Source organism: Varanus komodoensis, unplaced genomic scaffold (assembly GCF_004798865.1).
Source record: "Varanus komodoensis strain SLA01 unplaced genomic scaffold, ASM479886v1 scaffold14_1, whole genome shotgun sequence".
In the NCBI taxonomy this organism is placed as follows: Eukaryota; Metazoa; Chordata; class Lepidosauria; order Squamata; family Varanidae; genus Varanus; species Varanus komodoensis.
In genome coordinates, this window is record NW_025335438.1 from 26,385,550 (window position 1) to 26,407,663 (window position 22,114).

The 22,114-nt window shown below is 39.1% G+C and overlaps 1 protein-coding gene across 3 annotated transcripts in view; it reads left to right on the forward strand.

Annotated features, from left to right (window-relative positions):
• Positions 1-22,114, forward strand: part of ROCK1 (Rho associated coiled-coil containing protein kinase 1) — a 111,062-nt gene that overhangs the window by 22,054 nt on the left and 66,894 nt on the right. For all 3 annotated transcript variants that reach the window (XM_044424240.1, XM_044424241.1, XM_044424242.1), the window contains exons 3-10: positions 574-674; positions 6,424-6,561; positions 8,783-8,958; positions 11,292-11,376; positions 12,589-12,733; positions 13,539-13,677; positions 15,650-15,741; positions 17,331-17,490. In XM_044424240.1, the coding sequence (XP_044280175.1) occupies positions 574-674; positions 6,424-6,561; positions 8,783-8,958; positions 11,292-11,376; positions 12,589-12,733; positions 13,539-13,677; positions 15,650-15,741; positions 17,331-17,490 (1,036 nt within the window). The remainder of the gene's footprint in view (positions 1-573; positions 675-6,423; positions 6,562-8,782; positions 8,959-11,291; positions 11,377-12,588; positions 12,734-13,538; positions 13,678-15,649; positions 15,742-17,330; positions 17,491-22,114) is intronic.

Here is a 22,114-nt window from a genome sequence, read left to right on the forward strand (position 1 = left end):
TTAGATTACTGTAGTTTATTGGCAGATAGTTTTATTTAAAAAATGCAGGCTGACATGCTTATATTTTCATGGTAAGCTATGCTTTTTTAAAAAAATGAAAAGAGCAGAAAGGCTAAACATTGAACTGTAACTGCTTCAATTAGTAATAGTACTTTTGCAGAGTATTAGATTTGAGTATAAAGTGATGACCAGAAACCTTCTGTTATAATGAGTTGTTTCAAATATTTTAAGTATCAAACTAAAATTAAACTGCTCCTGATTTGTTCTTGCCATGAAGTTGTATTATGTGTTTGACATTTGTATGTTGCCATGGGAATAAAACTAACCATTCAAAGATTCAAGGGAGATATTTGCAGCTCAGAAAAAGAGCTGGGAAAGGAACAGACTGTTGTATTTAAATAATTTGAGTTTTTAACAAGCAACAGATGTTGTGAGAAATTACCAGCAAATGGAATATAAATAGTGTGACATGTTTGTTGAGTACATCTTTCTTAGAAAATATATTTCTAGACCAGTATACATGTGCTTATTATGTCATGTACTTCAGTTTTTCTCTTTGTATTTTCCTCACAGATAAAGACACAATAAACAAAATAAGAGATCTCCGTATGAAAGCTGAAGATTATGAAGTGGTGAAAGTGATTGGCAGAGGAGCATTTGGGGAAGTTCAATTGGTAGGCTGCTATTTTCTATAGGAATAAGATTAGCTGTTATTATAACTATTGTAAAATGGGTTAGATTGAGAGTTACATGTGCATAAAAGGGCTGATCAACGCATATTTCCCCTTCCATCTCTCTGGCCTTTAGCATGCTACAAAAGGGTGCATTTGCACATCTCATTCAACCACTTTGTGAGGAAGCTACATTGGGCTGGTTGTTCACAGGATAATCCAAAATACACCCAGTAGACATTCAGGGTGATCATGCGTTGTTTGCTTCCCCCCCTTCCCCTACATTCCTTCAGAACATTTCACAGTGACTTTGTAGCACAACCCATCTTATCTCCCCCTCTGCACCTTGATTGCTACTCCGTTTTGCTCTCTGTCTTCTTTTATATAGAAGCTCAGTTGGCTTTTTTGTCCCTGAAAACTGTGTCACTGTTTTCATACTAAAATTATTATTGCTGCTATTATGATGGTCAACCTTTCTGTTGTCCTATTTGTGTGGCCTCTTCTGCTTAATTTCTTTGTTTCAACTGTAAGTAGGGCTGTGAAGTAGTTAATGGCAGGACAAGGCAAGACTATATTTAGATTGATTTGAACAGAGTTGTCAGGGACCACTTGAAGTTGTCAGTTGAAAACTACCAATAATGTATGCCAGAATGATGGGGGAACACCGTTTTTTCCCTTAGCAATGTAATCCTCACTGTTTTAAATGTTGAACTTACAGGTTTTGCTATTGTCCATCTTTTCAACACTTTCTCTAGGCTCCAGCTACTCCAGAAAAGGGAGGTACTCCTCACTACCATCACCACTTTTTCATTTGTTTTTCAGATAAACTACTTCTGTAGCTCTTACAGTTCCTTGATAGTTCTAAAACTGCACTCAGAAATGTATGCAAATTTAATGGCTCAAAAATAAATGGAGGGGAAATACTCTCAAATCTAAAGATTGGGAAATAATGGAGGAGAATTCTGTGCATCTGCATTATATAGACCATCACTCTAGATGCATACATCTCCTGTCCATTTACTTCCCAGCTCCTATATTTCTGCAGCTTTTCTCTGCATTTTCTTCTTAGATTTTAAATTTGCCCATTTTCCTCTTTGATTTACTTCCCAGTCCAAAACCCTGCAAATATTCACAACAGGTAAAAAAACAGATAGTTGTAGAACAGGGCAGGGGTACTAGCAGGACCAGCTTTGACATCTCTGCTTCATTCCATGTAGATGCCCTGTCAAAGACAAATAGAAATAGTGCTATGGCACAACTAAAGCAAAGCTGAAAGTAATTCTAGTGGCTGATATTCAGAGAGATAAAAAGAAAGTCTGATGCTGCACAAAACATACCATTGCAACATAGAACATGAGAGGTATGGATCAAAGCAAACTGGAAACCGTAAAGAAGGAAATGGAGTAAACATTGAGATACATGCTGTGAGCAAACTAAAGTGAACTGGAATGGGACATCTTTAGTCAGACAAACACAAATTGTTTTACTCTGGAAATGACAAACGCAGAAAAATTGAGTGATATTAAGGAATGATGTAGCACATACAGCAATAATGCATAATCTGACCAAGTAATAAAATTTGTGGAAAGCTTTTCAACATAACCATCATTCAGGTCTGTTCCAACAACAGATGCTGAAGAAGGAATCAAAAAATTTTATGCAGGTATTCAAGAGGAAATTGATAATAGAATAAAACAATGCAGTAAAACCATAATGATGATCTTAGGTGATTGAAACACAAAAGTAGGAAACAAAGCAGAATCAAATGTTGTAGGAAATTTTAGCCTAGAGGCAGGAAAATGACTGAGAACTCTGTGAAGCTAACAATCTGTGTATTGTAAATACATACTTTAACCAGATGACCATATACATGTATATTACCAGATGCCCAATACAGAAATCAAATAGAATATATAATTGGAAGCAGAAGATGGAGAACTTGCATTCTTCCTGCAGAAAGATGACCAGGAGCAGATTGTGTTGCTGACCATATTGGATGGTCAAAATAATATAAAAAAATCAGAGTCAAGCTAAAAAAAAGGTCATTAACACAAACATAGTTGCAAATTGTGACATGAATAACATTCCTAAGGAATTTAAAGTCCACACTCCATTACTCAACTTAATTGACTTACTCATTTATCAAATTAATAGAAGAACTGCAGACTGAAAATAGAGGCATTATTAGGGAAGAAAGCCAAAAGACAGTTCCTGTATCAATAATAAAGAAAAGGTAAGATGGATGACAGAAGATACACTAGCTGTAGCTAAGGACAGGTGAGAAGCAAAAAGGTTAGAATCCTGAATGCATTTTTTCAGCAACTATCACATAGAGATAAAAAGAGCTATTATAATGACCTGTGCAAAGAAATAGAGCAACAAAGGAGGAAAAAATGAGATCTCTTCCAGGAGGAAAAATGAGATCTCTTCCAGAAGATCCAAGAAATCAAATGGAAATTCAAACTGAAATTATGAATGGTTAAAGACAAGGGGTCTCACTATCTGACCAGGAGAAAATAAAGAGAAAGTGGAAACAGTTTTCTGAAAAACTGTACAGAGGAGATTAAAGGATGACACACTCCTTCCAAGAGGAATCCTATGAGGAACGTCTTGCAGTATTAGAAAAGTGGAAGCTATTCAGAAAGTACTTGAAAGGAACAAAGTAGATGGGATATCTATAGAAGTATTCAAATCTGCAGAGAATGGATCCGTCCAAATCCTAGCAAGTATATGCCAGCAAATATGGAAAACAAAACAATGGCTTGCAGCCTGGAAATGTTCAATATATATCCCAATGCCCAAGAAAATTGATGCAAAACAGTGCAGTAACTATAGGACTAGTGCATTGATTTTCCATATAAGCAAAACAATGCTTCAGGATGTTGCAGCAAAGAATATTGCCTTGCCTGCAATGAGAAATGCCTGGTGTTCAAGCTGGATTCCAAAAAGGAAGAGGTACGTATTTGAGATCATATCACAAATATATGTTAGCTTCTGGAGTGCGCCAAAGAATTTCAGAAAAAAAAAAAAAAGATCCTGGCATGCTTTATACAGTACAGCAAAGACTTTTATTGTGTGGATCACAAGAAGGAGCTTTTGGGTAGATGGGAGGGCTAGAAATATAATTAATTAATTAATTGAGGCTAGTCCTTAAAGAAATAGGTGTGCCCAAATAATAAATAAATAAAGACTAGACCTTAAAGAAATAGGTGTGCCCTGATGTGTTACCTGTATTGAGGACAAGAAGCTACATTGAGGATATGGAGAAACAGAGTGGTTTCCTATAGGCAAAGGCATAAGGCAAGGGTGTGTTTTATTTCCCTATCTTTTCAATCTGAACACAGAACTTACAGGAGAATAAGCTAGTTTAGAATCAGAGGAAAGAGTGAAGATCGGCAGAAGGCATATAAGTTATTTAAGATGATATATTACTGGCAGAAAGGAGCAATGACTTGTAATTTCTCTTGATGAAAGTGCAAAAGTAGAACTGAAGCTAAATTTTAAGGGAGAAAAACAATGACGGCAGAAAATTAAAAAACTTTACAGTTAACAGTTAAGAAATTGAGATGATGAAAGCTTTGCATATTCAACTAGAGAGTGTAGGCAAGAAGACTGAGCCCTGAAAGGACAGCAGTGAAGGAACTAGAGAAGATTAGTGTAAGGATGTTTTGCTAGAGGCTGAGGCCACGATCTTCCACACTATTACATTCCCAGTCACTGTGTATGGGTGTATTGTGAAGAAAGCTGACCTGAAGAAAATTGATATGTTTGAAATATGGTACTAGAGGTGAAATTTGTGAATAGCCTGGACTGACACACAAACAAGTGGTTCCATGAACACCCTGATTTGACAAACAAGTGGATCCTAGATCAAATCAAACTATAACTTTCCCTGGAAGCAAAAAGAAATACAAAACTGAGGCTGTTTTACTTTGGGCACATCATGAGAAGGCAAAATTTGCTGGAGAAGACAATCGTGCTAGAGAAAGAAGGCAGAAGAAGAAAAGGAGGACCAAAAATGAATTGGCTTGACTTCATAAAGGAAGATGCAGCCTTGAATTTAGAAGAGCTGACCAGGGATTGTAGAGAGCTTTCATTCACAGGGTTGCCATAAGTTGGGTCCAACTTGAGGGCACAAAACAACAAAGAAGGGCAGTCACTGGCAAGATCATGAAGCATGAATTACATGGGCCGTTTTTACTTTGCTCTAGTCTGTCACTGAAATGCACAATAAATTGGTCTTCAGTCTTTGGACAGTATGATAATCTATCATGGACAAGAACAAGAAGCCATGGGCTCATGGTATGGCTTGTTCCTGAAAAATAAGCTGCACTGAGGAAATATTCCAGGTTTGGACATCCAGACAACCCAGTATGGCTACCTGCCCATGGTGGATTATAATGTTAAGCATACTAGGTCACAAAGTCATAGACAATCAGATAGAAGTTTTGCTGATTTCCCTCTGTTTTTCATGGTATCTGTGACAACTCCTGTGGGGAGGAACATGTGGGAAAGTCCATTTCCACAAGTGCTGTTACAGAATCATAAAATTGTAGAGTTGGAAGGAGCCAGAAGGCCATAAGGTTCAACACCCTACTCAGTGCAGGATTCCAAGTTAAACCATTCCTCTGAGATGGCTGCTCAGTTGCGTCTAGAGTGCTTCTAATGTGGGAGAGCCCACAACCTCCTAAGTAATTGGTTCCATTCTCATACTGCTCTGACAGTCAGGAAGCTTTTCTTGATGTTCAGTTGGAAACTGGCTTCCTGTAACCTGAGCCCATTATTCTGTGTTCTGCAGTCCAGAATGATTGAGAAGAGATCCAACCTGGCCTTCCTCTTTGTGACACTAATTAAAGTACTTAAATAATGCTATCATATCTCCCCTCAGTCTTCTTTTCTAGAGGCTAAACATGCCCAGTTCTTTCAATCTTTCTTCACAGGACTTTTTTACAGTCCCCAGATCACCCTCTGAACCCTTTCCAGCTTGTCTGCATCTTTCTTAAATCACAGAACTTAAACCCAGAACTAGATGCAGTACTCCAGACGAGGCCTACTCATGCTGAGTAAAGGGAAACTAGCACTTCACAGGATTTGGTTCTATTAATGCAGCCCAAAATAGCATTTGCCCTTTTTGCAGCCATATCATATTGTTGACTCATATTCAACTTATGACCTAAAACAATTCTGGGATACTTTTCACTTGCAGTACTGTTCAACCAAGTACTCCCCATCTTATAATGATGTATTTGTTTCTTTTTCCTAGGTGCTTGCAGTTGTCATTCAATAGACATTTGTTCCTATGAATTTCATTCTGTTTTCAGCCCAGCACTCCAGCCTATCAAGATCGCCTCCTATACTAGGAGGAGTCAACATCCGTTACTCAAAGATTCATGTTTACTTATCTCATTCGTTCTTAAGAACCATGGCTGAGAAAAAGAGAAAATTAAAAACCTATCATTAAGGACAAAAATGTTTTAATACCGTATAATTATTTTACTATTCCACATGCTATAAACTTTCAAGTGGTTTTTTCCTGCTCTTGTTTTAAAGAAGGGAAGATCCCTACTTACATTGTTCTGATTTTCATTGTTAACCAAACCTGTAATTTCATATGCAGAGACTTAGTTGTGAAATAGAGACAAATACAGATGTGCTATAGAAAATAGGCAAATAAATTACTGTTGCTCAGTCATATGAAGAAATATACTGTACCTTCTCATTTATGCTAATTTTTAAATTTTTGTTTTTAAAGGTAAGACACAAATCATCACGAAAGGTCTATGCTATGAAACTTTTGAGCAAGTTTGAAATGATAAAAAGATCAGATTCTGCATTCTTTTGGGAAGAAAGAGACATCATGGCATTTGCAAATAGCCCTTGGGTTGTGCAGGTATATTGAATGATTTATTTTGATTGACTGCTAGCAGGTTGGTAAAAACTGTGCTTGAATGAGTTTATAATTTGGTAAGTTCTATTTATCCATTTTAATAATATCTATTTATCAGCAACAGTAATACAAACTGAGTGGTTTACTTACAGATTTAAGCAATATTAAACCATTTCCAAGTATGTTTGCATTTTCTTGAGTACTTAATCAAAGTTTACTAAGTCTTTTCTTAAGTAATCAAAGTCTACTAAAAATGAAAAGCAATAATTTTTAAAATATTTTGCCTCAATACGGAAATGTGCAGGCTTTCATGATTTTAAGATTTCTTAATCAGACAAGATGTTACAAAAAGGTTGAAATGAGAAGGTGGAGAGTAGAGTGTAAGAAAGCAGGCATGATCACAAATTTTGCATGATCAGTCTTAAAGTGAAATATATATTTGACTATATACAGACATTCAAATTTGACTCTACTAGGTATTTGGTGATGGTCTGAGGTTGCACCTGGGTCTTCCTCTATTGCAGACAGAATGAACAAACAACAGTTCCTCCCGTATTTTTGAAAGTATAAAATCCCTCTGTCTCCATCGTTACGTAGAGCACACAGGGTCCTTGGCATGTAGAAAACAGAAGTAGAGAGAAACTTAACAGTTTTTATTTTATGAAAGTTGGAAATAATTTTATATGGTGTGCTATATAAGAGAAAAGTAAATAGCCACATTAAGTAACTTTAACTAGTAATTGGAGGAAGTTAACCCTCAGAGAAATTCATTCATAAACCTTCTAAATTCTACTTTACAACAAATTAAATGATCACTGGTATAGTTAATATTTTTGCTTGGGGACTTGTAATTTATTTTATATATAAATTACATAGACTGAGAAAATTTATTTTTATTTTTATTTATTTTATTTATTTTTTGATTTATATCCTGCCTTTTTCCTACAAAGGGCTCAAGGCAGCTTACATCCTCCTCCTCCTCCATCTTATCCCCACAACAACAACCCTGTGAGGTAGGTTGGGCTGAGAGTCTGTGACTGGCCCAAAGTCACCCAGTTGGCTCAGTGGCTGAGCGGAGACTAGAACCCAGATCGCCTGAGTCCCAGTCCCATGCTCTTAACCACTATGCCACACTGGCTCTCATCAGGAAAGAGATAATGGGAGAAAATAAACTGAATGATACTTACTGCAAACTATTATGAGTTAAGCACCCACTTCTGGAGACAAAGCAGGAAGAACATTTCTTGCCCTACACAAGTTGATCTGACTTGGTTTATATATCAATAGCTGGTGGGAAGAAGCTATGTAAACTTCAGAAACAACTCTGCTGCTGGAAGTTCTGCCCTTAGATTTTCATGCTTAGTCAGTCAAGGCTGGTGGTGCTGGCAACCAGGCAGAAATTTGCTTTGCAAAGAGAAATCTGGGATACAAGATGTTCCATAAAATGAGCTCATTGCATATAGCAGGGGTGGGGAATGTGGGCCCCTTCAGAAGTTGTACATCAGCCAGTTAGAAATTGATAGAAGTTGAAAAACCTTGTTAGGGGTAAGTACCGTCAGCTCCAGGAGCAAAAGACAAAATGATTCTACTTCGAAGGCCTGGGCATGGGGCTGGAGTGAGATACTGAGAAAATAATACTTGTTTTGGACTTCTTTTAAGCAAGCAATGTAATTTAGTTAAGTTTAGTAGCACAGTTTCTCACCAAAACAAAGTACTGCTCTTTCCATGGAACCCATATACCAAGAGGTGTGTGTATATGTTGATGTGCCCCTCCCTAAAGGGCTATTCTCATATAATGACAGTCAGTTTTGAGTGAAAGTGACTGACTTTTATGAGTGAAAGCCAGTCATTTTCAGTCAGGGTTGTGTTGTGAAAATAAAAGGAGCTATATAAAAGGAGATTTTATAGTCCACATACTTTCTTTGAACACTAGGCATTTCTCCTGTAATGGTATTTGTGTTCAATTGTGTGATTAAAATACAGCATTTAATGAGTTCATTTCAGATTATTGTATTTTTTGCTTGATTCATTTATACAAGTCCGTAGAGCAATGGACTTGTAAGAGAGAGACTTGCAGCAGCACCATCTCATAATATTGTTAACTGTTAAATCTTAATAATCATTATGATTAAGTGAATATGCTTTATGTTTAACAAAACAAAGCAATAATATTAATTACATATTATTTAAACCTGAAGTAATTTTAGTATGCCTTCTTCCATAGTTATTTTATGCTTTCCAAGATGACCGTTATCTTTATATGGTAATGGAATACATGCCTGGTGGAGACCTTGTGAATTTAATGAGCAACTATGATGTTCCTGAGAAATGGGCAAGATTTTATACAGCAGAAGTTGTTCTTGCATTAGATGCAATTCACTCCATGGGCTTTATTCACAGGTATATATTAAAGTTTTCTTAGTAACTGAGACTCTCAATATTCTTATCAGAAAGTATGAAAACTTCATCAATAGTAATGTAGAAACATAACTGCTTTCTGACTCATTATCTTCCCCAGAACACTGTACAAAAGGGTTGAACTAGAAAGTAAAGTTTTATTTGAGAACTGTCCCTAAATTTTTAAACTAACTTAAAGACCACATGACCCATTTGGTCATGCAAGATCCTAGGTGCTTGTGATGAAACTGTTATGAAGCAGCTCACACATGATCAGATAGTGGCTTGAATCCTAAGTAGCATGAGTGGAAGGGAGCATATGAATGGGGACTTCATTGATCTTCCTTCTAACCTTTCTGAAGGGTGAGGGGACTTTACTGAACAGCATAGGATGGGGTAAAAGATGACACTGTATTTGGGACATTTTTTCCCGCATATATAGCAATCCACCAAACCAATCCCACGCTGTTCCAGAACATCCACTGACCCTTGCGATGGACTTTTGAAGGGTCTAGAGAAGGAATGGTAGTGTCTCCTACCATGACTTTCTACTTGCATTACTTAGGATCCAAGGCATTGTTATTAAGCACCTATTTTCTTAAACTCAGTTCCAACAATCCTGCCATAAATCTGTGCTTGTGGTAAATTAGTTACATGACCCTTTCACCACAAATTGAGGACTACAAACAGTGTTGCAACCAAATCCTTGTTACATAAATATAATTATGTGTATTGACCCATTGTATCTATTTTGGGTAGAGAAAATGTAATGGATTAACTAAAGGTGGACAATGATTATATTTCAATAGTTTTAGCATTCCTGGTAAGAAAGATGGCAGTTCATAATTAAAGCAGAGAAACCTGTTCATTCCAGTAATCCATAAATTAAACAACCCAGGCTCTGGTGCCCTGGCATATGAACTGGCTCATGGGCATTTTAAGCTTAATTAGAAGAATGTAGCTGAACAGATTTAGTGTTTTGAAAACAGAGCAGATTGTAGAACTTATTTAAAATCCTGATCATTTAACTGATTCCATTGGTTATACAAAGTAATATGGCACCTTGTAAACAGGGTAAAGCTAAAATCCACTATCTCAATACATACAAGTCAGAAAGCAATAGCAGTAGAAGAATAACTCTGTAGCTTGCTGTGTATGCACATAAAAAATGAAATAGAGGCTGATGTTTCACATTGGGTAGCTATAATGCTGGTTTGGCAAATAATAAGTTGGTCTAAGAAAATATGGCTGGACATGTTGAGAGTTATAAGATAGTTTATATCTAAACATAGGAATTGATTGACCTGCTGCCTGAGACAGATGGAAATCAATGGATTTTTGAATTCTAGATTAATTCTAGTCTGAGTTTCAACTTTATTATGTGACTAAATCAGCCTTGGTCACGCTGATGAATGAACTTACTAAAAGATGGACAGGGAGAGTTCAATTCAGTTTCTTTTTGGCTTTCAGCACCATTAACCATGATATTTTTACGAACCAACTCCGTGGACTAAACATAGGAGGCAATGTATTACAGTGGTTCTACTCTTACCTGAGGCGTTGATTTCAGAGAAACACTGAGTGACTATTCCTTGTCTCCTGAACAGTTGATCTGTGGTGTTCCAGAGGGTACCATTTGACCCCAGTGATGTTTAACATCTGTGTGAAGCCACAGGAGTTATTAGGGATTTTGGAGTCAAATGCCTTCAGTATTATGATGATAACACAACTCTTCTTCCTTTGTAATCTGAGTCAAGTGAGACTATGCAGTGGCTAGACTCAGTGATAGGCTGAATGAGAGTCAATAAATTGAAGCTTAATCCTTCCTTCAAGATGGAATCCTGTACTCAGTGGTTCTTAGGTCAGGGAGATTTCCTGTTCCTGGTGAGGTTGTACTCCTTTGGAAAGATCAGGTTTGCAGCCTGGCGGAATTCCTAGATCTATCATTGAAGTCCAAATAACTGCCATGGCTCAGAGTGCCTTTTACCATATTTGCCTGGATCACCTGATGATTCCCCACAAGTCTTGTCCACCCAGAGAGGATCTTTTTCTTAGGAACTCTCTGCCTCTGTAGTTCAGACAGGAATCAACACTTTGTTTAGAGCCCATCCTAAAAGCATTTTTATTTCAGAAAGTCTTTTTTTTGTCTGACTAGCCACAGTTTTTATTGATCCTTTTTAAACATACTGTTCTATTATTTTCATCTTTATTTATCTTTTTTGTTGTTCACAACTCCAGAATGCATTTTTGGTGTTTAAGTATTCTAAGTAAATAAATAATTGCACCTTTAGTTTGATAAAAAATTATTCTTCTAAAATTCAATTCATTCTTTTCAGAGATGTCAAGCCAGATAATATGCTGCTAGATAAATCTGGTCATTTAAAACTAGCAGATTTTGGTACCTGTATGAAGATGAATAAGGTTGGTATTTTTTTTACTCTAGTATTATCCTTTGTACTTCTGGGAAGAAAACAGAGCAGCCAGGTTGCTGACGGGGACTGGGCGTTATTCTCATATAACCCCAGTCCTCTATCAGCTTCACTGGCTTCCCATCGAAGTCCGGGCTCAATTCAAGGTGCTGGTTATTACCTATAAAGCCCTTAACGGCTTCGGACCTGGATACCTAAAGGAACGCCTTCTTCCATATTTGCCCTCCCGCCCCCTGAGATCGGCAGCAGAAGCCCTTCTCTGGGAACCCTCCGTGAAAGACTTTAGGAGGCAAAGTACCCAGAGGAGGGCTTTCTCTGCAGTGGCACCACGCCTATGGAATGCACTCCCCAGAGAGGTCTGCCTGGCTCCGTCATTATTTGTTTTTCGGTGCCAGGTTAAGACCTTTATTTCAGCAATATTTTAATAAGTTTTAATATTGTGTCCTATATGTTTTTAACTGCAGCCAGTGTGGGTCAATGATTTATTCATGTTATATTTTATTTTATTGTATTTCATTTATGTAAGCCGTCCTGAGGCTTTCGTGACAGGACGGCATATAAATATTTTAAATAAATCCTTTCTCTGTTCTATGCTTTGTTTATTTGTTTTCCTTGTGAGCCGCTCTGAGGCTTCAGCGATGGGTGCAGCATAGAAATGTTATAAATAAAATAATAATAATAAAGATGTTCTTTGGATAACAGCAGTTGTTGGAATTTAGCTTTCTTTTTGATTATTCCAAACTAAATTATGAAGATATTTTGCTTCAAAGGCCAGAATCCAGTGAAGACCATACACTCCTCTTGATTCTTCTGCCCCCCGCCCCCAGTGCTTCTGTTGTGTGGGCAATGGGTCTCACTGATTCTGCTGCACAAGTGTAAAAGAGATTTAGCATTTCTCAGAAAGCTCTGAAATGTGCAGAAATGCTTGTTTCCCAATGGGAGCAGGTCAGAGGAGCTCCCTGCCAAATGCTCCACTAACCTGGCCCTTTCCAGAAACAAATATCTTCACAGTTCTTGATGCCCCAAATGTTCTAGATTTTCCTTCCATATATGGTTGGTCTATTGTAGATTGTAATTGGCAGGGTGTAAAGGAGTCAGTGGAGGTGCGAGTGTTCCTTTGTTTCTACCCTACTAGGATATCAGGATTCTACCAGGATAGTTCCCAGGAGTGACTCTTTTAAATAACTGTCCCTTTTCTTTATAGGAAGGTATGGTACGATGTGATACAGCAGTTGGAACGCCAGACTATATATCCCCAGAAGTCTTAAAATCTCAAGGGGGTGATGGTTACTATGGACGTGAATGTGACTGGTGGTCAGTTGGTGTCTTTTTGTATGAAATGCTTGTTGGTGAGCATCAGAATAATCCTCCTTTTGTAAATGATACTAATGTAGATTCTGCTAAATAAAAATATCTTATTTATAAATAATGAAATAGGAGTTGATTTGTTTTGTACATAATTGTATTACTTTAAGCATTGTACAAAGCAATAGGATAAATTATTTAAGCTGTAAACTTTATCCAGGATTTTGGAATTATTTATCAGGAGAATGCATCCTTTTTAAATTTGTTCCACTGCTATAATGATGATGAAATAATGTTATGAACATGAAATAATAATGTTTCATTAATATTTTAATGATTTATTATATAAACTAACCTCTGTAACCCTGCTCTAATAAGGTTTACTTGGAATGAAATACTACTACATTCACTGGTTTCATTGATGAATATGCTAAACTGATTATTTGATTTGGTTTTTTTCTTAGTGATAGTTCTGTAAAGGTTAGGATCACCAGTATACCTTCCCCCATAGCACTGGAAGGTTTTTAGTGTCTCTGGATGTCACTTCTTTGTTTAGAATTGTAACAACATGCTCATTAGATGAACATGATCCACTCTTGAATTCCTAGTATTCCAAAGAAGGTTTCTTTCTGCTTTACTGTTTTAATAAATATATGATAATACGAATGTCTCAGCCGCTTAAAATCATAGCATGAGTATCAGCATTTGTCATTTCAATTCTTTCAGGTTCTAGTTAACACAAACTGCATCCTTCTACAGTTCATACTTTTTCTGCTTCTTTTCTGGCATTGAATTAACTTTAGATAGCAGTTGTGTCACATTTTTTTTCTCTTTTGTTCTCAATTTTAGGAGATACACCTTTTTATGCAGATTCTTTAGTTGGAACATACAGTAAAATTATGAATCATAAAAATTCTCTTAGCTTCCCAGATGATAATGATATTTCTAAAGATGCAAAGAATCTTATTTGTGGCTTCTTAACTGACAGGTAAAACAAAATGTACATGTTCTAAATCTAAACATGGTGTTTTGTATTATGGATTTTTTGAATACTACGTTTCATTGACTAGTGATAACCAGAGTGTATGTATTTTTACCTGTTTTAATAAATTCTTTATCCCTATTAGGTCATGCCTTACGTTGCTAATAAAATATGGTGATGTTGATATAGTAATACCCTATATCAGAAAACTTCTAAGGAAGCCTCAAGTCAATTAGTATCTTGAAATTAGGTTCCTAATAAAGTTCTTTGTTAACTAGTAATCATATGTTAATGACTGGTTGCATAAACACCCAGAATAGTGTTTTTAAATGATTAAATAGGATACCTTACCTACTTATTTAACCATCAAAATAGAATGTGTAATTTCATCCCAAAGTTTAAGAAATTGTTTCCAACTTCTGTATTTTAAAACATGCATTTATGAATCTGTTATCTCATTTCTCTGTGTGAATACCCATACTTCTTTTTCCAAAATGTAGGGTAATTATTGCCTGAACTACACAGGTTTCTAATCTGAATTAAGTATTTTTTTCCAAACTTTATCACTAACATTTTATTCACTAAATAGGCATATTTTGTTGCTGTAAAGAATTGGAACAAATGTAGAAAATAGAAACTAAATGATCAGGAGAGCAACTTTCCCATGAGGAAAGGTTCTAATTTAACTGGGAACAATTTAACTTAGAAAAATCATTAAGTAAGGGGAAAGATGGAAGGTGTACAAAATTAAGCATGGAGAAAGTCAAAAGGGAGTCTTTTTGTGTCATAATATTACAATCTGAGGTTATCCAGGAAGCTGATTGATGGGAGATTCTGAACCACTGGTCTGGAGGCAGACCAGGCCCTTGCACCAACATTTCTCAACTGTTGCCATAAATAGAATGCATATTTATTTCATCTGTGAAATAATTTCATGTTTCCTGAAATTGAAATTTCATAGGCTTAGAAACAAATATACCACTTTTTCTCCTGGAGTAGCTGTTTCTGATAGATCAAAAAGCTTTGAGCAAAGTGAACTGTAGTTGTGCAAGAGCTTCCATAACTGTTTGCACAATATTTATTTCTATTTTTTCTCTTTATTCTTTATCTTGGAACTGTTTATAGTTAAAACACTTACATGGTGTGGATTTTGCAAACTAATGATTGAAGTATATACAGTTATCCTTTGCAAAGTAAGATCCAATAGCTGGGGTATTCATCTTCTCCAAGTACTTTCCATTCAGGGGCTGTTTGCACTCTAAATTTCTGTTGCAGTGTGAAACTGTATTAATACCATGGCAGGATATATTGATGCAGTATCATTTGTATACTGTGACAGCAGATATTTAGTTCCATGAATTTTTAGCAATTTTACAACAGCTCATGAAAAATGGTAATAAAAATAACTTTTTCCACTCATGGTGTTTAGATCTGATCCATAGTCAATAGTAGTTCATTTTGGAGGATGAAGATATGTGTGTAGAGGGCAGTGCCACAAAATTTTCTTCACTTTGTAGAAGCTTCCAAAAATACTTTTTTTCATGTTCTGAAATGAACAACTAAATGAATTTGGCTACATGTAATGATAGCTCAATGACCTTTTAAAAATTAGAATGAATGAATCTTTTAGAAGGGGTTAAAGGCATAAAGTGGATTAATGGTGGTGGTGGTAGAGTATATTATTTTTTCTCTTTTCTCTGGTGTTCCAAGTGCCTGTTTGTTAGGGCAAACTTGCACTTGGTGTATAGGGGAAGAAAATTTGCTCTCCCACCCCAGACTTGAAGGATTGAATTAGTTGATGGTAGAAGTGTTATGCACTTTTTCTTTCCTGTCGTTTCATTATTTCAAGAATACCCTGTTTCTGAGTTTCCAATTTAAAAGGGCCAATTGGTCTAGGCTGATACAGGTTTGACTGCCATGTATAGATTGACCTCAAGATTTTGCATTTATACCTTTCAGAAATACTTTATTTTTACAGGGAAGCTAGATTAGGCCGAAATGGTGTGGAAGAAATCAAACGACATCCATTCTTCAAAAATGACCAGTGGTCTTGGGAAAATCTTAGAGATAGTAAGTATCTTTCTACATTATAGCATCTTTTAATTATTTTTGCAAGTATTTACTTGTAAAGTATTTGATACATCAAATATTATTGTAGACATTAGAAAGTGCTGGCTTTCTGTATACAAGAAGCAACTTCTTTAAAGGAATTGGGTTGCCTTATGGATTTATACTGGTTAGAATATGAAAAAATAAAGTGCACTGGAATGCCAGTGAGATCTTTTACATTTTTTTCCTGAACGGTAGACATGTATGCCATGTCACAAGCTGTGTGTGAACGCATCTTCAGTTTTCCATGTATGGAACACAGTTGTTGGAGAAACACAAGTCCAAAGCTGCTGTGGGAAAGAATTAGTTCTGTAATTCTCGCGAAATGTATACAGGATAGAAAATACACACACACACACACACACACAGAATCTTCACAACACAGTGAAAGTTACTAAAAAACATTAACCTTAGTTCCTTCTAATTATAATAAATATTGGGCAGTATCCAGTGCTACCTGCACATTAGCAGAACACATTGCTAGTGCAATAGGAACCTAGAAAATCTTTAAGCAAACAAGAAGAAGCAGAAACACTTGTTTTCAGAACAGGGCAGATCAGCAGAGCTTACAAAATAAGCTGTGTTGATTTTTCCTTTTTGGAAAGGTGCACTTGCTCTTACTTCCAATGTTGCTTTAGGAAATACTTCCTTCTTGTGGTGGATCCCACTGACACCATGAGGACCGTGGGTCTGCAACAGCAGTATATCATATGTCCCATTGTTATTTGATATAGATTAGACTTTAATGTAAGATTCATGATAACAAGTTTTTAGCAACACTTTAGTTTTTCAGTAATTAGCATGATCTGTCATTCTAGATTTTACTATATTGTTTAATTTGTGTGTTTTCTATCCTCTTACTTGGTATGCTGCTAATAATAATAATTCCAAAATCCTTTTTAGCCACTTGGTTGGAGATGACGTAGGGCTGTATATTACAGGATTTATGTAGTCTTGCAAAGGTAACTGTAGCTTTTTAACTGAAGTTATTAGGTACATGATTAGTATTTGTATATTCAGGTGGTTGATATATTTGACAAAATATGAAACGTAATTTTGGTTATGGTTTTCATTTAAATTCAATATTTAATTTTTAGTATTAATAACAATTCTCCAGATCCTTCTTGCTTTTCACACAGTTACCACATTTGGATAGAATGTCCTTTGTTAGACAGACAATGCCAGCAGTTTCCTTTTGTATGATTATACATTTTTTAAAATATGTCAGCGTCAGATACTATTGATAAGATATATATAAAGGGGTACAAACTGTATTTGCTTTTAGAAAAGCTAAATTGTCCTTTTGGAATATTCTCTTTATAACTATCACAGCATGAAAGTTTAAAAGTTTTGGTAGGGGCCTCTTATTTATTGTATAAACTATATAGTAGAGCAAAAAGAGTTAACTGTTGTTCTGTGACCTTGCAACATATCAATCCATTCTTTTGCTTCCTATATAACAGGAGCAAGGTTCTAAACGTAATAAATGTTTACATATTTGTAAACATTTTAATAAACATTTTAGTAATCCTTGTTTATTTTATTGATAGCTGTAGCACCTGTTGTGCCTGATTTAAGTAGTGATATTGACACTAGTAACTTTGATGATTTGGAGGAAGATAAAGGAGAAGAGGAAACATTCCCTATACCAAAAGCATTTGTTGGCAACCAGCTACCTTTTGTAGGCTTTACATACTACAGTAACCATCAGTAAGTATATAAATATACTAGCAGATGTACCAACCTGTAAAGAAGAGTGGTGAGAGAAATATGGTGAGATATTTGAAAGAGTGAAAAAGATATTTGAAAAAGAATGGTGAGATAAAGATTTAAGAGGAGTATGGCTTAGCTTTGATTTAAAGCAGATGATATATTAAGAAACTACCTTGTAATGCTGTTCTTAAAATTTGGATCATATTGTAGTAATTTTCAGCTTACAGCATGGGCAGCCACTTTACACATCTCTATATGTGTTGAATTTTGATTCCTTATGGTCTGAATGCAAGCCCACTGTCTTATAGTGGACAATATCCAAAACTGTCCCAGCAGCCCATCCAGAAAGCACCCCTAAAGTAACTGGAAATGAATGAAAATGCTCATTTTTTGAAAAGGTAAGTCAACAGTTTGCAGATGGGTGCTCTTCTCACCTGTTCAATTCTAGAAAGTTGCATTTCTGCTAATTCTGGGTTGCTTTAGGAAGCACTAATATTGTTTCCCATTGACCCAACAGAAACAGTGGGAGTGTAGGTTCAGTATTAAATACTGTAAGTAAAGCATAAAATCAGACTATTTGTGTGAGTAGCGCCTATGTGCACTTTCCTGGTAATAAGTTCCACTGAATTCATTTGAGATTACTTATAAGTTGACCTATATAGGCATTACACTTAGGGTTGAATTATTTTGTCTAGTTTGTTAATTAAACTGCCTTGTCTTTTTATTAGCTTTGGGCACTATTAGAATAATAATAACAAGGAAAGCTCAGGAAAATGGACAATCCACTGAAGTATTTGCAAAATTAATTTACATGTCATTTGTTGATACTTAGTAGGATCCTGAAAATTTTCAGAATTCATTTTAAAAAGTTTTGACACTGGGAAGCTTTCAAAATGTAACAAATGCATCCTCCAGGTTCAGAAACAAATAGTCATTTCACCATTATGTAGCTAATTGTATGATTTTGAAGAATTGTTCAACTGTAGTGTTTGGATTAGCAAATTACTGAACTGACATGAGGAACTTTTTAAAACGTATAATTAGTATTAGTATTAGTTAGTTTTTTATTTATTTATTTATTTATTTATTTATTAAAACATTTTTATGCCGCCCCATTCGCCGAAGCCTCGGGGCGGCTTACAACATCGATAAAACAATAAGTTAAAATCCATATAAAATAATCTTAATTAAAACACACATTATAAAATAAGCCGCCCTGGCCAGATAAAATTCAATTGTATTTAGCATTTAAAATGTTGCTTAAATAAAAAGGTCTTAGCCTGGCGCCGAAAAACAAATAACGACGGCGCCAGGCGGACCTCTGTGGGGAGCGCATTCCATAACTTAGGCGCCACCGCTGAGAAAGCCCTTCTCCGAGTAGCCACCCTCCTAATTTCTCTCCCGGAGGGCTCCCGGAGAAGGGCCTCTCCCGCCGATCTCAGGGGGCGACTGGGCAAATATGGATGTAAGCGCTTCAGGTAACCAGGACCCAAGCCGTTTAGGGCTTTATAGGTCATTACCAACACCTTGAATTGGGCCCGGACTTCAATGGGGAGCCAGTGAAGCTGACGGAGAACTGGAGTCATGTGAACATAACGTCCAGTCCCCGTCAGCAGCCTGGCAGCTCTATTCTGAACCAATTGAAGTATCCGGACTGTCTTCAAGGGTAGCCCCACGTAGAGCGCGTTACAGAAGTCAAGACGGGAAGTCACCAGCGCATGAGTCACTGTTGCAAGGCAGTCGTACTCCAGGTAGGGGCGCAGTTGATGAATCAGCCGAAGCTGGAGGAAAGCGCTCCTCGCCGCTGTTGTCACCTGAGCTTCAAGTGAAAGCTCCGGGTCGAGGAGCACTCCCAAGCTGCGGACCTTGTCCCTAGGAGGGAGTGCAACCCCATTCAGGACAAGGTTCAGGTCACCTTCTCCGAAGCCCGAACCGCCAACCAACAGGACCTCCATCTTGTCTGGATTGAGCTTCAGTTTATTGGCCCTCATCCAGCCCATTACCTCGGCCAGGGACCGGTTCAGTACAGCCACTGCCTCACCTGGATTGGTGGAAAACGAGAGGTAGAGCTGGGTATCATCAGCATACTGATGGGTCTGCAGCCCACACCTCCTGATGACCTCTCCCAGCGGTTTCATGTATATGTTGAACAGCAAAGGGGACAAAATGGACCCCTGTGGTACTCCATGGCATAGCTGCCATGGCGCAGAGCCATAGTCCCCCAGCACCACCTTCTGGAACCAGCCATTGAGATAGGAGTGGAACCACTGCAAAGCAGTGCCTCCGACCCCCAATCCCGCTAGCCTATCCAGAAGGATACCATGGTCGATGGTATCGAAAGCCGCTGAGAGGTCCAGGAGAACCAACAGGGACGCACTCCCCCTGTCCTTCTCCCTGCACAGGTCATCGTACAGGGCGACCAAGGCAGATTCAGTACCGTACCCGGGTCTGAAGCCGGACTGAAATGGGTCCAGATAATCAGTTTCATCCAAGAGTGCTTGGAGTTGTCCCGCCACCACTCACTCTAACACCTTGCCCAGAAACGGGATGTTGGCCACTGGTCTATAGTTAGCGGCCATCCCTGGATCCAGTGACGCCTTCTTCAGGACCGGTCGGACTACCACCTCCTTTAAAGGGGCAGGCACCCGACCCTCCCTCAGAGAAGCGTTAACCACTTCCAAGATCCAGGTTCCAATCCCGTGCTTGGAATCCTTTATTAACCAAGACGGGCAAGGGTCCAAAAGGCAAGTGGTAGGACGTACTCGTCCAAGCACCTTGTCCACATCATCGGGCCGCAATAACTGAAATACATCCAATAATTCTGGACCAGACGGCAGCGTTGGTGTCTCCCTTAAAACCTCTGAATCAATAGTGGAATCCAGCTCGTGACGAATCTGAGCGATTTTCTCCCTAAAATGCTCGGCAAAGTCGTCACAGCGGGCCTTTGAGGGTGAAATCAGCTCTTCCTTTGGCCCTGGGTGAACCAGGCCTTGCACCACTCGAAAGAGCTCCGCCGGACGGCATTGTGAGGAGGCAATGGAAGCGGAGAAGTGTCTCTTTTTCGCCGCCCTCACCGCCACAGCATAGGCCCAATAGTGGGCTCTTAAGTGTGTTCGGTCAGATTCATCCCTTGATTTCCTCCACCTACGCTCTAGCCGTCTCCCAACCTGCTTCATTGCCCTCAATTCTGGAGTGTACCAAGGGGAAGAGCGGGCTCTGCCCGGTGGGAGAGGACGCTTAGAAGTGATCGTGTCTATAGCCCTGGTCATCTCCCCATTCCACAGTTCAACCAGAGCCTCGACAGGAGCACCCGTCTTGTCAGCCGGAAACTCCCCCAGAGCCTTCAGGAATCCTTCCGGATCCATCCGGCTCCGGGGGCGGACCCACACAATCGGGTCTGCACCCTTACAGAGGGAGATGTCGCTCTCGAGCACAAACCTCACTAGGAAGTGATCTGACCATGACAGGGGAGTCAAGCATAAATTCCTCACCCTCAGACCACCCTCTTCCTGCCCCGTCGAGAAAACCAGGTCCAGAGTGTGTCCACGTTCATGGGTCGGGCCGGTGACATGTTGAGACAGCCCCATGGCCATCATGGAAGCCATGAAGTCCTGAGCCGCCCCGGTCAGACTAGCCTCGGCATGGATATTGAAGTCCCCCAGGATGCTGGTCCTGGGGGTCCTCAACACCAGGTCTGAGACAGTTTCCGTCAGCTCAGGCAGGGAGACTGTTGGGCAGAAGGGTGCACGGTACACCAACAGAATCCCCAATCTGTCTCGGTCGCCCAACACCAAGTAGAGACACTCCAGCCCTGGTCTCGAAGGGACAGGAAGTCCCGTGAGAGTGATGGAGGCTCGGTAAACCAAAGCGACCCCCCCTCCCCTCCCCTCCGGCCGTGAACAGTGCTGGACCATATACCCGGGCGGGCACAATTGGGAGAGGGCAACATCCCCCCCCCTCCCGCCCAGGTCTCCGTTATACAGGCCAGGTCGGCCCCCTCATCCACAATCAAGTCATGGATGAGGGCAGATTTGTTATTGGCTGACCTGGCATTAAACAACAGCACCGTCAGGCCCGACGGGCGACTGACGAGACTCCCTGGCACCTTCTGGCTGGGAGCGAAACCAGAAGTAGGGACAGGTGTCAGCCATCTGTCCCTCCTTCTTCTATGCGGACACGTTAAGCCCCCACCGCTATTACGTCCATTGCCCATCACCACACCAATGGCGGCGCCAGTGCGCTCCCCAGGAAACTCAGGCGGCAACATGGCCAGGGACGACTCCATAAAAACAAGTTAAAACACTTTAAAATTATAAAACATTTAAAATTGGCCGTTCAACAGAAGGGACTGCCACAACAAAAGAGCAAGTCCCCTGGCCAGCCTAGCCCCCCCCGAACGGCCCCCCCAAACGGCGGCGACCGCCCTTTGGCCGACGCCCTTCAGCCGCCGGCCCCGGCCGCTGCCGGTGCTTTGTAGCCGCCGGCCGCCCGATGCCCCACCCCGTCCGGGCACACCTGCCACGCGTGCAGGGGCGTGGCAGGGCAGTCAGGTAGGGGCGGAGTCGGCGGCGCGGCACGGTCTTTGCACGGTCTTCGGGCGCGTGCGCGGCGCGGTCTTTGG